Below are 15,310 nucleotides of genomic sequence, written 5' to 3'. Positions count from 1 at the left end.
TTAGTTGTGGGAAAATACTTAGTTGCATTTTTGCACCCCTGAGTCTATGGTCTATAAAAAAAATTGGACACATTACACAAGACACGCTTTCGTATACGTACTTCTGCACTGATATACACAGACAACCGACATTCTCACACATGACAAACATCTATCCAGTGTGTGCTGGTAAATGTTTAACAGTCAGCTTTCTGGGAAACAAAAATAACAACAATGTGATTGGTACCAGTTGCTGATTTCTATGGTATAAATACTCACACCGTGGTAAGTTAGAGCTACCAACACCATACCACTGAACAGAAGTTAGAAAGATGTGCACAATTAGCTCTCTGTGAGCTAGTGCAGGCCAGCTCCAGCACAACCTGCAAAGTTACACTTGTATATCTGTGCATCTGCTCAAAGGTGCCTAGATATGCAGGTTGCTTAGGTTCCTTTAAGAATTGAAATGCTGGTACTTCCCTGGTGGCTCAGTGGTTGGGAATCCGCCTCCCAATGCAGGGGACACGGGTTTGAGCCCCAGTCCGGGAGGATCCCACCTGCCACGGAGCAACTAAGCCCGTGCGCCACAATTACTGAGCCTGCGTGCCACAACTACTGAAGCCAGCTCACCTAGAGCCTGTGCTCTGCTACAAGAGAAACCACAGCACTGAGAAGTCGGAGCACCACAACGGAGAGTAGCCAAGTGGCCCCCGCTCGCAGCGACCAGAGAGAGCCTGCGAACAGCAACCAAGACCCAATGTGGCCCAAAATAAATAAATTTATAAAAAAAAGAATTGAAATGCTAATTCTAATTCTGTACATACACTAGTACAAAAGTGCATAAAGATATTATCTCAGGGTCCTCCCTGGCGATCCAGTTGTAAGACTCCACGCTTCCGCTGCAGGGGCACGGGTTCCATCCCTGGTTGGGGAACTAAGATCCCACATGCCTCCAGGGGTGGCCAAAAAAAAAGATATTATCTCAAATCATGCACTTGTAGACACGTGTAGTCACTTAGAAACATATACAAAGACGAGTTCAAATATATAAATAAATGTACACACATCTACATAGAGCTGACACAGCCAAAACATGCGTATAAACACATACATAAACACCCACATGCCCAGTAAGAGGGAGAAAACCAACAGGATTTTCTGGGGTAGCTGCCTTGGCCCAAAGCCCCCCTTTCAGAACCACTTCAGATCAAGGCAGAGGAGACTTGAAGGGCAGACTGTGTATAGCCAGGTATCCACACCTGCTTCTGTGTGCACCCCGCCCCTTCTGGATTGTTCCTGGGGGACCTGCAGGTCTGGAAGAGCTCTTGCCTTACATCAACCAGCCTCAGAGTCCCACCTCCACCCTTAGCAAGGCAGCCCCTCACCTCTCTCTCTTTCTCTGTAAGAAAGCCAACTCCAGCCTCTGTCCCTGCCCTCATCCTAGATCAACAGAGGACGAGGTCAGTATGATCCGCACCCCAACTTCAATCCCTTCCCGTGACCTCTGCCCTGTCCCTTATCACTTCCTTGTTCATCTCTTGCCTGGGCCATTGCCCCAGCCTTCTAAGTGTCTCCCTGCTCCAGGCTCTTCCCTCCCAGTTGTCCTGCTACAAGGAACCTGCCAGATTAATTATCCTAAAGTGCAGTGCTGAGGTCACACATGTACTGGCAATCTCCCAATGCAGGACAGATTAGGGCTAGATCCCTCTGAGGCCCCCTGACCACTTGTCCAGCTCCCACTTCCCCAATTCGCAGTTTCATTTCTATTTTCTCCAAACGTCTTTCTCTTCCCCAGTCTGTTTTGCAAATTGGCTCTGCCGTAGAGTCTGCTTGCTTCCTTCTTTAGTTCACAGTAGCATTGACTAGCTCTCATGTTTGTGGTACAGTGCTTTATAGTTTATAAGTACTCTCAAAACCATTCATGGACCTCCTATCTTGTGCCCGATAGTGAGGTTAGCCCCAGAAATACAGTGCTGAATAAAAACAGACGTGGTTGTGCTTTCATGAACCAAGTCAACACAACCTGTTGAGGATCTTGGGTCACCAAATCCTCTGTCCCAAAATCGTTAAGTGGATTTGGGAGGGGAGATATTTTTCCCTCCTGTCCCTCTTACCTGACCCCTCCATCCCCCAGGAAATAGAGCCTCTCTGGAGTCGTGGGGACACACTAGAGAAGACAGAAAATGAAACTGTGGCTTGCAGATACTTAGGGGACTTTACCAACCTCGTGAGCTTCACAGGAGCAGCTGTCAGGATGCTGCAAGTCCAGTACAAAGGGGCATTAAACTTTTACAAGCTATACAGTGGTGAACACTTGTCTGCCTTGCAACATCTTTATTTCCTTCCCATTACGGGAACTACCCACACACATTTTAAGCAACATCTCTTATTTGTGTGAGCCTAGGTTAATAACTTTGATTTCAGAGTTTCCTCACTTGTAATATGTGGTTAGAAATCTGATATTTTCATGGGGTTGTTAGAATGATCAAATGAGATAAATGTACCTAAAAGAGCTTTATATAGAACTTTAATGTACAACACAAATGTACAGTCATTTATTCAATGCAGTTTTCTTCTTTAAATCAATCATAGTTCATAAACAGGTACTCAATGACCGAAATATTCTGGCCCAGACGTCTAGGAGACAGGATATAAAATAGCACAGTGCAATAGAAATGTGTGAGCCACATGTATAATTTTAAAATTTCTAGTAACTATATTAAAAAAGATAAAACAGACTGGCAAAATTGATTTTAATAATATATCATTTTAACCCACTATCTCCAAAATAATATCATTTCAACATGTAACTTGTGTATAAGTTATTGGAGATATTTTACATTCTGTCTTGGTACGAAATCTTTGCCATCCTGTATTTTACACTCACAGTGCATCTCATTTTGGACCAGCCACATTTCAAGTGCTTGATAGTCACATGTGGCTACTGTGTTGGATAGCAGACACTGATTAGTAATGCCAATAAAAATCAGTTAAGATCTATGTAGTACTTTACAGTTTTCAAAACTCTTTTGATGGTTAAATCCCGTGTTAGCCTGAGTAGGTGGTTGTTTATCATCTCCATTTTGTAGAGGAGAAGCAGCAGCAATGATGTGTGATTCACCCAAGGTCATCCACTAGTAAATGGTGAAAATGCTTATCTTCACAACTTTCTCTTTTACTTCCTTTTCTAACAAGAAATACAAAGGGAAACTTTAATATTATCGTACACATAGATCTCAAGACTCATTGCACTAGTGCATGGAAAGGTACAGTCTTTTCAAAATCCACCTACATCTCCTTTCCTTCAAAAATCCTCCCTGTTTCGGGACTTCCCTGGTGGCGCAGTGGATGGGACTCCACGCTCCCAGTGCAGGGGGCCCAGGTTCGACCCCTGGTCAGGGAACTAGATCCCACATGCTGCTGCGGCTGAGAGTTAACATGCCACAACTAAGGAGCCTGCGAGCCACAGGTAGGGTGCCCACGTGCCTCAACTAAGGAGCCGGCGAGCTGCAACTAAGGAGTCCACCTGCCGCAACTAAGGAGTCCACCTGCCGCAACTAAGACCCAGTGCAACCTAATAAATAAATAAATATTTTTTAAAAAAATCCTGCCAGTTTAATTTCACCAGAATCTATTACTTCCATTATTCTAAAAATATGTGTTTGTTGGATTAAGCACCTTCCAGGTCTGATGTGCTATGGATGTAAATGATATAGGTGGGCATTAAAAAAAAAATCCTACTCCTCTCTCCAATATTCCCTATGATGCAGTGCTTTACTTTTGAATTATTCTTGGGGCTTAAACTGAAGTGTTTCAGTGTCCCAAATATGTAAGAACTGAAAAGACTCCTCTCTTCTAGTTTAAAAAGTACATATACACCAAATGTTCACACCAAAGCATAACCAGACCCAGCTGGCTATCAGGGAAAGAGGATCCTAGTGCAGGGTTTCTCTTTAAGAAGATGGGAGTCCCATCCACTGCGCCACCAGGCAAGTCCCCAAACTGGCAGTTTTGAAGGAAAGGAGATAGAGGTGGATTTTGAAAAGACTGTACCTTTCCATGCACTAGTGCAATAAGCCTTGGGATCTATGTGTACGACAATATTAAAGTTTCCCTTTGTATTTCTTGTTAGAAAAGGAAGCAAAAGAGAAAGGTGTGAAGATAAGCATTTTCACCATTTACTAGTGGATGACCTCGGGTGAATTACACATAATTGCTGCTGCTTCTCCTCTACAAAATGGAGATGATAAACAGCCACCTACTCAGGCTAACACAGGATTTAACCATCAAAAGAGTTTTGAAAACCATAAAGTACTACATAGATCTTAACTGATTTTTATTGGGCAGGTAGATGGGGGTGGGGAGTGGGGACAGGCCAGCTTGAGAATGGCCCTGCTAAGGACCCCTCCCTAGACTGATGTTCCAGAAGAGACACCAAGGGCAGCTGACTGTCCTTCCAGCACGAGTTGCTGCCCTTTACGGGCCCAGAACCGTCTAGAGGAGCCCGCAGAGGCACGCAGGAGCCCCAGCTTGACTCCCGGACCTGGCATCTTTCCCCTTTGTCCCCCCTTTCCCTGTCACGACGCTGTGTAAGGAAGGAGAGTGCAGTGGTGGCTGGAGGGCAACAAAAGGCTTGTAAAACCTGTCAACAAAAAAGTAATCAGTTGATCTAAGAAAGAAATGGAAAGTTTTATTCCAGCCAAATTTGAGGATTATAACCCAAGAAGAGCATCTCAGAAAGCTCTCAGCACTGTTCCACCTGTTAGAAGTCAAAGCACAGTAATAACAAGTTTTTTGAGAAAGATGGCTGTACATTAAATGATGTATTATTGACAGTTTACATAATCCAGATCTAAGTGCCACGTGACCGCTTATCAAGAAGGACTGTTATCTTTAAGGAGTTGTCTTACCGATGTTAGGAGAACGTTGCTCTTTATGATTAAGCTGGTAATTCTGCCGATGGAGGTTTTGTTAGGGGAACCACTGACCGAAACCACCCACACTGGCCAGGCTCCAAAGTAACCATTTGCACAAGTAGTTTTATGGCAGGAGGTCCTGGTAAGGAACATGGAACTAACAAGTCACCACCAAACCAAAGAATTTGGTAAAGGTCAAAAAGAGACTCCAGTCCATATTGTCCTACCAACCTTCCAGAATCCTCCTCACTGGAATCCATCTTGGATGAGCGATGCGTGCACCACCACGAAGGACCCTGAGTCAGAATGATGGGCCAGAGACAACCTGGAAACCAATTCCATCACCATAAAACCCGAGACCACAAGCCACGTGGCAGAGAAGTCCTCCTGGGTTCCCTGGGTCCTCCACCTGGGTGCCCCTTCCCAATAAAGTCTCTTGCCTTGTCAGTACGTGTGTCTCCTCGAACAATTCATTTCTGAGCGTTAGACAAGAGCCCACTCTCCGGCCCCGGAAGGGGTCCCCTTCCTGCAAGAGTTTGGGGAGGCTTGGTCGATCCATAATGCAGATACACAATGCACAATAGGGGGGAGAGAGGAAGCCAAAGGGGAGATAAAACTTTTCATGTTTAAATTTTTGTCTTGCCATAAAATATGAATTTTATTTCACAAACTGTATCTGCTAGTTCGCCTGGCAGTCTACAGCCCCCAAATACCCTCTACAAAGAACCCAACTTTCTTTGGAAAGTAGTGAAAGCTGAACTCTTTCATCTCTAGGCTTACAAGGACAGCCTGGGGAGCTTTCTCCTTTCCCAGCCTGCTTCTGGTTACTCCTGGTTACACATATTCACACAAGTCCAGTGTAAAGTCTTAGTGGGTGCTCGTGTGCCCACGGTGTGACTCTGCCATCGCCAGGCAGGTGTTGGGTTGAACAGTGCACTTTTTTAGGACTCCCAGTGGTCCCCTGGCTTCGTGCAGCTCCCCGATCCCACACCCCAGTGGGGGTCTGGCCAGGTGTACCTCACTGTCCTGTTTCACCCAGTCTACGTGGCTCCCACGCATTGCGCACGCGCAAGGCGGAGCTGCCAGCAACTTCCGGGCACTGAGGAGAGAGCAGGGCAACGGGTCTAGGGGGTCCGGCCCAAACACCCCTTCCTGGCTCCTCCGCTTGGGATCCCGTATCCATCTCCAGAAGCAGGACTCAGGAGGCGGGGAGGCGATCTGCAGGAGCCGCTGAGGACCGCACTCACCCAGCCCCGTGCCATAGCCAGACCAGCAGCCCTGAGGCTTGGGGCGGGCCACGGTGCCACGCCCCGCGCACGCGCACTGGGAGTCGGCTGGACCGCACGGACGTTCACGTGACGCGGGGCGGTGCCCAGCGGGCTGGAGGTCCGGGATCGCCGACAGGAGGGAAGCAAACGGCGGGATCCGCGGTGGCGGTAGCAGCAGCATGGCCGCGCTCTATGGGGGTGTAGAGGGGTGAGTACGGTCCGGAGGAGGGAGTCCGGAAGGGGCGGCCTGGGCCACTCTCTGGCCCGAGGGCGGGGCGGAAGGCCGTGGCCCGGTCGGCAGGCTGGTGACCTCCCACCTCAGTCAGGGTCCGGCCACTTTGGGCTTTTGGGCTGCGGGGTCTTGTGGAGGAGGAGTGTGTGCCCGCGCGACGGTGCCCTTGCGCGCGCGGTCGTGTGCTTTGTAGGCACTGTGTGCCACAGCCACACCCCGGGGCAGGTCCTTTGTGTTTAGCGGCGGAACCACAGCCCTTTCTCCCACGAAAGACCCACTCCACAGTGCTCCGCTGGAGAAGCTTCTTTTTTCCATTCCCGCTCCGGAGAGAGTTTTGCAGAACAGGTGTCGGGTGTGAAGTTGCTGGACTGGGGGTCGGGAGCGGGGGTGTGGTGGAATCCCGGACAGTGATCTTTGCCGGAAGGTATCTGGGACCTAAGCTGGGGGAGGCTGAAACCCCTCCATTCTTGGCACTCCAGGCTACTCACTCTAGATCCAACCCTCTGTTATTCTTGCTTATTTCCTGTTCGGAAGCTTGTCTGCAGGACTTTTTGTAATAGCTCTTCCCCTCGGTGTGACTATGGGCAAGAGTTTTGCCCTGTCTGGGCTTCAGTTACCACGTGTGTGAAGTGATAAGAGGGATGAACCGAATGATCGCTAAGTCCCCTGCATGTGGGTGTGGGTCCCCTGGGTGTGTCAAATCAGGGCACAGTAGAGGGTCTGAGCCAGGGCACTTACTTTTGAATCTGACATTGCATTACTTCAGTGGCAGTCACATTTCACTGCTGACTCATGGACCCCAAAGTCTTTTTTTTCACATGCATTGTTATGATTGATCTCCCCTGCCCTGTATTTATTGCACTGTTTTTTTTAGAAAAAAAACTACAGAAATTTGCGTTCATCCCTGTTATATTCATGTGTAACATATGACCCATTTTTCCAGTTTGTCAAGAGGTTATTTGGGACGATAATCTGCCGCCTCATGCATTAACTACCCCTTGAAACTTCTCATCTTTGAGTTTGATCAGCAGGTCTTCAGTGTCCTTTTGTGATATTCCTAAAAGTACTGATCAGTAAAGAAACATACATCGCACCACCACAGACCTCCCTCCAAACTACCATTTCTCCCAGTAATAAGCATTTGACCCTTTAGTTGCTTAAGCAGGTATTAACTCTTCCTGTCATCTGGCCAGCATTTCTCACAAGGGTGTCTTGAAAATCTTGGCAGCTGGAGCTGCTAAAGGCAGCCTTTAGCTATTGTGAGAGAAGCAGAGAGACGTGCCATTCTTTTTAGTCACGTTTACTGAGTGTTACCTGTGCCTGGAATGAGGGTAAATAAATGATCCAGAGCTTGACCCAGTGGAGCTTGTAGTCTAGTGAGAGGCAGACAGGAAAACAGCTTAACGCACTTCTAGTACAGAGGAGTCCATGGGGGCACTGACATGGCTGAACTAATGGAGTTGTAGTGGTGGGCCACACATCGGAGGTTTCAAGGACGAGGTGATATATGAGTAGGGTCTTGCAGGATCAGTAGGATACACCCAAGGGAAGCTGAGCGGGAACTATGTTTTGGAAGTCCAAGAGCCCAGCAAACACCCAGCCACAGAGGAGGGTTTGGGAATGGTGATTGGGCTTGCTGAAGCTGTCCCCCTCACTCTGGGCTCTGCCTATGACAAGGACTGCACAAGTTTAGCTGTATCTGCAGGTTTTTCTGAGCAAGACTGAGTGCCCCCTTGTGTTCTGTAGGGGAGGCACACGATCCAAGGTCCTTTTACTCTCAGAGGATGGGCAGGTCCTGGCAGAAGCGGATGGACTCAGCACAAACCACTGGGTAAAGGCCACACTGAGGGGACCAGTGGGCTTGACTGTGGCTTTATTCTCTGTAACTCCTGTTAAGGTGGGGGCTGGGGGCTCACTTGGCAGCCTGTAGGGGCGACAGAGGTCATGCAGGCCTTTGTAACTCCTCCTTCCCTTGACTGGGGCCAGCTGATCGGGACAGACAAGTGTGTGGAGAGGATCAACGAGATGGTGAACAGGGCCAAACGGAAAGCAGGGGTGGATCCTCTTGTTCCTCTACGAAGCCTGGTGAGTCTGGGTAGAGTTTGGGAATTAGGTCACAGCAACACTGAGACAGCGAGTTTGAACTAGATGAGTCCGATGACTGCAAAGGGAAAGGCCTTGAGGGCTTAGTCTCTGGTCTAGAAACTCACCTGATCACATCCACTCTTGTGGCTGCGTTGTCACCTACAAGCCACAAGGATTGGAAGGGCACAGGGCTTTGGAGAGCCATGAGACCTCGGTTTGAATCCCAGCTTTGTCACTCAGCATCTGTGCTGTGTGACCCTAAGCAGGTTACTTACCTGCTCGAAGCCTCAGTTTCCTCGTTTGGAAAATACGGGAAACAGTAGCTACCTCAGAGTGGCTGGGATGGTAAAATGGCATGATACATCCCAAAGTGGTTTGCACAGAGCCTGACCCATAAGGTCTGATTAAATGTTACCTGTTATTCCTGCTCAGCTTTCTCCCGAGTTGCTGTAGCTCCGGCTACTTCCTGGACGTATCTTCAGGGAGATGTGCTGCAGGCACAGCCAAATCCCACGCATTCTGAACCAAGCTTACCTCTCCTCGACTTGCTCCTCTGCCTGATTTTTTCTGTTAAGGGCACTGTTGTCCTCCCCAGCTCCTGACCTGGCATTGTTGAATCCTTCGTCTTGGCAGGGCTCAGTCCAGGTTCTTCTTGCAGCCGCAGCCTTCGATGAGGCACTGTGTGTGGCAGAGGGAGGACTGGGGCTGCATGAACAGGGTATGCCCAGCGGTAGCAAGCAGGGAGCAGATGTAGGAGGGGAGGGGGTCGAGAAAGGAGCTGGGTCTGGGGCGCTGCTTGCTCGTTCACCTCCCGCGTGGCCTAGGGCCTATCCCTGAGCGGTGGGGATCAGGAGGACGCGGTGAGGATCCTGATGGAGGAGCTGAGGGACCGATTTCCCTACCTGAGCGAAAGCTACTTAATCACCACTGACGCCGCCGGCTCCATCGCCACAGCTACGCCGGATGGTGAGGAGGTGGAGGGCGGGGTGAGGTTGAGAACCGGTTTTCCTGGGGAAGCCCCTTAGATTTAGCTGGCAGAAGTTGACTAGTAAATACCTGGGAGGCAGCCTTCATCACAGCCCCTGCTCCCTTCATTAGCTGAGGTTTGCCAGAGCAGGCACTGGACAGAAGGAGGGGGGGCAGGAAGGGTGTCTTGATGGGAAGCAAGAAAGGAGTCCAACATGAGACTCCGTTGCAGAGGAGGGAGCCCCTGGGCAGTGCAGCGACGAAGCAGGCTGGAGAAAGCAGCAAGTGCTGAAAAGACAATGGGAGGAACTCTGTGACGGGAGTATAAAAAGTGATGGTATCGTGAGATTGGCATTTGAATCTCAGCTCCTGTTTTGCCAGCTATACCATCTTGGAGAAGTTATGGAACGCTCTGAGTTTCAATTTCCTTATCTATAAAATGGGGTAATTGTATTCATAAGGTGGTTTAGGGTACTGAATGAGTATCACTGTGTGAATAGGGTCTGACACAATCCCTGGCACATGGTAGGGACTCAGTAAAGCAGGTAGTCACTTGAAGGCTGGCTGGGCAAGGAGACCCAGACTCGTGTGCCTCTCTGTTCCCTAGAGAAGGGTACTATGTGATTGGAGTTTCTCTGAGACCCAGGCCCTCCACCTTCAGGCAGGAAACTAGCTGGGCTCGGTTTTCTCTACAAAACTGGGTGGTGATCCCTTTGCTTGGGGCTGGTTTCTGTCCTTTCTTTCCTCAGTCAGAAGCTGTGTGCTCTGTGCAGGGCCTCGGCCACACTGAGCCTCCTGTGCCCTTTCCCCAGGTGGGATCGTGCTCATCTCTGGGACAGGTTCCAACTGCAGGCTCATCAACCCCGATGGCTCTGAGAGCGGCTGCGGTGGCTGGGGCCACATGATGGGAGATGAGGGCTCAGGTGAGCTCACGCCGACTGGGCCTGGCTCAGGGTCCTGGACCGTTCACTTCCTGCAGCTCCCCATCTTCCTCTCCCCTCCCCTCAGCCTGCTGACCCCCTGGGGCTCTCTGGGGAGAGCGCCTGAATCTGAGTCCAAGATAATGACTAAGAGATCTAGAGATGCAAATGCTGGACTACTGGCTGGCCGTGCTCTTCAGCAGTGATTTGCACCCAGGACTCAGATTCATGCCTCAGCATAATAGCCTTTGCCTACCTGTGTTGACTTTTGGAGTCCTTAGGAGGGAATTGACACTGTGAAGGTTAAGGCCATAGATGTCAGGAAATGCCGTACCAGTCTGCTAGTGGGAAGGGGGTCTAGAAGCTCCTCCCACCATCACCTCTTCATAGGTAGCAGGTGGACATTTTCATAAGGGCCCTTAGGGTCCAGCTCCTGGCAGTGACTCTCGTGGTTTGGGTGGCAGCTGACTGACCTGGTCTTTACGTGGGGATGGGAACTGATGTGACACAGCTTCGCCTGTTCAGTCTTCCCCCTCCAGCTTTCCCTTACGTGGGTCAGTCAGATACGGTTTAATTAGAGGACCCCAGGCTGGGAATTGGGGCACCTAATTCTCTGTAATACTCAACCCTGTCTAGGTGTGAGTTTCCTTCCCTGTGAACTCGGGGAGATTGCCCCATCTTCTTAGCCCTTTCTGCTCTCTGCAGCCTACTGGATTGCACACCAGGCAGTGAAAATAGTGTTTGACTCCATCGACAACCTAGAGGCGGCTCCTCATGACATTGGCTATGTCAAACAGGCCATGTTCAACTATTTCCAGGTACTCCCCCTGCCCCTGGTAAACATGCACACCTGGGATAGGGCAGCGGGAGGCCGAGCAGGAGTGAATTCAGGAGAGGGACTGGGTGGGCCCGGGGAAGTCGGGGGGAATTGTTTGTCAGAGCTGGAGGATGGAGAAGTCGTCTGTGAGGACCGGATTCAGAATGAGGTGGGCACGCATTCCCCGCGTGAGGAGAGGGTAGGCTGCGGACAGGCTGGACTTCATCCTTGGGCAGCTGGACTCTGCGGCGAGTTGAAGGCAGATGCCATTTGGGCTGAAGTGAGAGGTGCAGGGTGAGATCAGGAGACAGTGCACACAGACACAGGGACAGCAGGTGAAGTCTGAACAGGTATGTTGGCCAGTGAGCTGCCTCTGGCTGTATGGGGCAGGGAGGAGAGCCTGTTAAAGAGGGGCAGGGAGAGTTCTTGGGAGGGTACAGCTTCCCACCCAGGGAGGGCATCAGGGATGGACTGCCCTCCTTATCTGGGCTGTGCTCATTTGTAGTGGGTTAGGAAACAGCAGCCTTTAGCTGCACCAGAGGTGGAGGCTGAGAGAGGAGAAGGCAAGTAAGTTTATTTGAGAGACATCTCTCTGGCTGAGGGCCACTTAGGCGAGCTGACTCAGCAGATTGGTTCTGAACTACTACTCCCTCTCTTATTGTTTAGTCATTAAGACATTAGAAAGATTAAATGACAGAGTATGTATGACATGCTTAATACGTTGCCACAGATGCTCGAATTCTAGCCCCCCACCCCCTCTTCCATTTTAGTAACGTATTCTAGGGAATCTCTGGTTCTTGGGACCTTCAGAGGCGTTACAGGTGTGTAAGGTAGTTGAGGTAGAAGATGGACTTTATGTGGTGAAATAAGTGTGGGAGAAACAAATCAATTTTGACTTCTCAGAGCCTTTGATCTGCATTGTGACTCTTAAGGGAGAGGTGCAATGAGCAGTAGTGGTTAGGTTCCTTCGACCAAAGAAATCTTTTCAAGAGCACCTCAAGGAACTGCAGAAGACTCTTTGGTGAGCGCAGGTCTCTGCTCTGTGTTGCGTCCAGGCTAACCTCTAAAGAGCAGTAGAGCCATGCTGGGGAAAACAAATAACTTTTCTCAAATGAGAAATCTCAAATCCTTGTACTCTAGAGCTTAAACAAATATTATTCCAGCTTTTCAAACAGTAGAGACATCAGGAAGGCCAACTGGGTGGGCAGACTGGGAATTTTCCTTTGCTTCTGATGACTATCTTGTGCCTTTTCTCTGTCTCTCAGGTGCCAGATCGGCTAGGAATCCTCACCCACCTGTATAGGGACTTTGATAAATGCAGGTTTGCTGGGTTTTGCCGGAAAGTTGCAGAAGGTACTGGAGATGGGGTAGGGTTTTATCTGACTTTGTTCTGCAAAGACCTCCCTAATTGGAGGGTGGAGCAGGGTTCAGATGGGGATTGGAAGCCAATTTCCCTTTGACCAAGTGCCGTCAGTTTTCTGCCACCGTGGGCCTTGGTACTGGTGATCACTGAGGTGGAGACAGAAGGACACGCAGGTTGTACTGCCAGTCGTTTTATATTACCTGTTTCTCTTCGTGACAGCTGTCACGGCTTGTGCAGGCTGTATGTCTATTTCTGAGAAATTTATGAAGCAGTTATCCTTTGGGCAGATCTATAACTTTCTTTTTTAACGAGTGATACCCAGAGGCCTAGGGAATCACGGAGCGGTTAGGCGTATTTGGTTGGGTATCAGGAGGAGCTGAACCATAGGGCTGGTTTGCACGTTGCTCTTGCTCCAGTGTGCGGTCCATGCTCCCTTAATTTGGATTCCTGAAGCCTCAGGGCATTGTAGGGCCCTCTTAGCTCCTGCTGGTCTGAGGCCCTTTCAGAGCAGAGCTAGGAAGGGGCTGGGCTGACTAACAGCAGACTGTTGGAGGTGGGTGGGCAGCCCCGAGAGGAGTACCAGCCAGCTGTTCAAGTAGGGTCCTGGGTCCCCAGAGCAGAGAGACCTTCGGGGACAGACTGAATAACTCAGTGTAAGTTGGAGTACAGACCAGGTGCCAGTGTTTTCCCCAGTGGGGCTGCCCTTCTTGAGTGCCTGGAGTGAGCCACCTCTGTCCAGGACACCCTTCCTAGGGTGAAAGTAGCTGGTGGGGGCCGGTGGGTGAGGACGAGAGGCAGCTCTGGAGGCTGGCTTCCCCACACGCCGTGAGGTGAGCATCTGTTCCAGATTGAGACCTCTGCTAGCCATCGTACTCGCACTGCATTGTTGCTGCCCTGCGACAGAGAGAGAAAGAGAGTCACTGAGGACCAGAGCCTCCCTGGGTATTCACCCACTCCATTCCTTCCTCCCTACCCCAGGTGCTCAGCAGGGAGATCCCCTTTCCCGTTACATCTTCAGGAAGGCTGGGGAGATGCTGGGCAGACACGTTGTGGCAGTGTTGCCTGAGATTGACCCGGTGAGTTGAAGGGGGGAAATGGAGGCTGGGGAGCTGCTGGGCCAGACTCTGCCCTTTCCCATTAGAATGAGACTGTCCCACCAAACTGTGTAAACTGGATACGATTTTAAAGGAACTTAGGGTATGAGAAAAATTCTGCAGGAAGTCTATAACACAAAGAAGTTCTCTGGGTCAGTGCCCTCCCTCATCCGTGTTTATATATAGCAGATTGGCTTACTGTGGTATATGTGCTGTCCCCTTTCTTTCAGTCCCGCTTCTGTCCATTTCCCTCCCTTCTCTTTTCTTCCTCTGTGTTGCTGCTTAACTCTTTTTTCCCTTCCGTTCTCTACCTTGCCTTTATGAATCTATTTTTCTCCCTTTTTTTTCTTTTGAGTCCACCTTCTGGTTCTCAGCTAGAGGGAGAGTGACTGAGGTAGGTTGGGCTAGTCTTAAGAAACGTCCCCCTCTGGCACTGGAGGGGCTTGGTTGCCCCCAGTATCCATTTCTGCTCTCCTCCAGGTCTTGTTCCAAGGGGAGATTGGCCTCCCCATCCTGTGTGTGGGCTCTGTGTGGAAGAGCTGGGAGCTGCTGAAGGAAGGTGAGTATAGGGTGGGGGGCAGGTTGAGACAGGCAAGGGCAAGAGATGGGGCTGGAAAGGGGGTGGTCTGGGGAGGACTTGGGACCTGGGCCCTGAGGCCTGGACAGGCCACTGATGTCTCAGACCAAGACCCTCATCCTTCACTCTTCCAGGGAGCCCTTTTACAATGTCCCATCCAGCTTCCTTGAACTCTTAGAAAGACATTCTCTTCCAGAGGATTTATTAAATAGGCACCACCTTTTAAAAATTAAAGACAAATCTGACTTGAAATTGAAGCTTCTGACCAGCATGTGGTGACATGCCAGTCACCATAATCCTAGCTAGAAGGAAAGAAATGTGCCTTTTGCAACCTTGCAGCTTGTTTCAGGTGGCTGTGTGGTTTCCATTAGATACTCTGAAGTAGCTCCAGGATCCCTGATGCTACCTAGGAACCCCTGGGAGGCATCGGGGCCTGGGGGCCTCGGGCTCCAGTGCCCCACAGCCGTTGCTGGACTCACGCACCCCGGTGCAACCATCTGTTAGGGATTTGGCATGTGGGACCTCCACAGGATGCCTCAGGGCCTGGGCCTCTTCTTTCCCTCCCTCTGTCCCCACCTTCTCCCTGGTCTCTCATCTGCATCCTCTACGTTCTTTCCTCCAGGTTTCCTTTTGGCGCTGACCCAGGGCAGAGAGATCCAGGCTCAGAACTCCTTCTCCAGCTTCACCCTGTTGAAGCTACAGCACTCCTCTGCCCTGGGCGGGGCCAGCCTAGGGGCCAGGCACATCGGGCACCTCCTCCCCATGGACTACAGCGTCAATGCCATTGCCTTCTACTCCTACACCTTCTCCTAGGGGGCTGGCCCTGGTTCCACCCCCTCCAAGCCCAGTGGACATTGGGTGCTGGAAGGCAGGAGGCTTTTTCTCCTTTTCCTTTTCTTTTTTTTGAAAAAGAAACATATAGAAGAAAATAAACGCACTTTACCCACTCCCCAGTTGGATTGTGTTATCAAGCACGTTTGCTGTGTACATCCTCAGCTCACCTGCCAGCAGGTATCCCAGAGGGCTCAGAGATGATTTTAGCCCAGGGTTTAAAGCCCCACCCCCAGATGCTTGGCCTGTGGTCTGCAATCTG

At 50.2% G+C, this 15,310-nt stretch overlaps 1 protein-coding gene across 3 annotated transcripts; it reads left to right on the top strand.

Annotated features, from left to right (window-relative positions):
- Window positions 1-4,392: 4,392 nt before the first annotated feature.
- On the top strand, window positions 4,393-15,044 carry NAGK (N-acetylglucosamine kinase). Of its 3 annotated transcripts, XM_079940600.1 has the most exons (10): window positions 4,393-6,371; window positions 8,142-8,226; window positions 8,382-8,480; window positions 9,305-9,446; window positions 10,259-10,369; window positions 11,072-11,184; window positions 12,449-12,536; window positions 13,525-13,622; window positions 14,121-14,199; window positions 14,840-15,044. In XM_079940600.1, the coding sequence occupies exons 1-10, from the start codon at window positions 6,343-6,345 to the stop codon at window positions 15,028-15,030; spliced, it is 1,035 nt and encodes a 344-aa protein (XP_079796726.1). In that variant the 5' UTR covers window positions 4,393-6,342; the 3' UTR covers window positions 15,031-15,044. The 3 variants fall into 3 exon arrangements, with proteins under 3 accessions (XP_079796726.1, XP_079796727.1, XP_079796728.1); XM_079940601.1 differs by lacking the exons at window positions 8,142-8,226; window positions 8,382-8,480; window positions 9,305-9,446; XM_079940602.1 differs by lacking the exons at window positions 4,393-6,371; window positions 8,142-8,226; window positions 9,305-9,446 and having other exon boundaries at window positions 8,470-8,480.
- The last annotated feature ends 266 nt before the right edge of the window (window positions 15,045-15,310 follow it).

This window comes from Stenella coeruleoalba (assembly GCF_951394435.1).
Source record: "Stenella coeruleoalba genome assembly, chromosome: 13".
Lineage (NCBI taxonomy): Eukaryota > Metazoa > Chordata > Mammalia > Artiodactyla > Delphinidae > Stenella > Stenella coeruleoalba.
The sequence above is the reverse complement of the archived record's forward strand: the minus strand, read 5'-3'. Positions and strand labels throughout refer to the sequence as shown.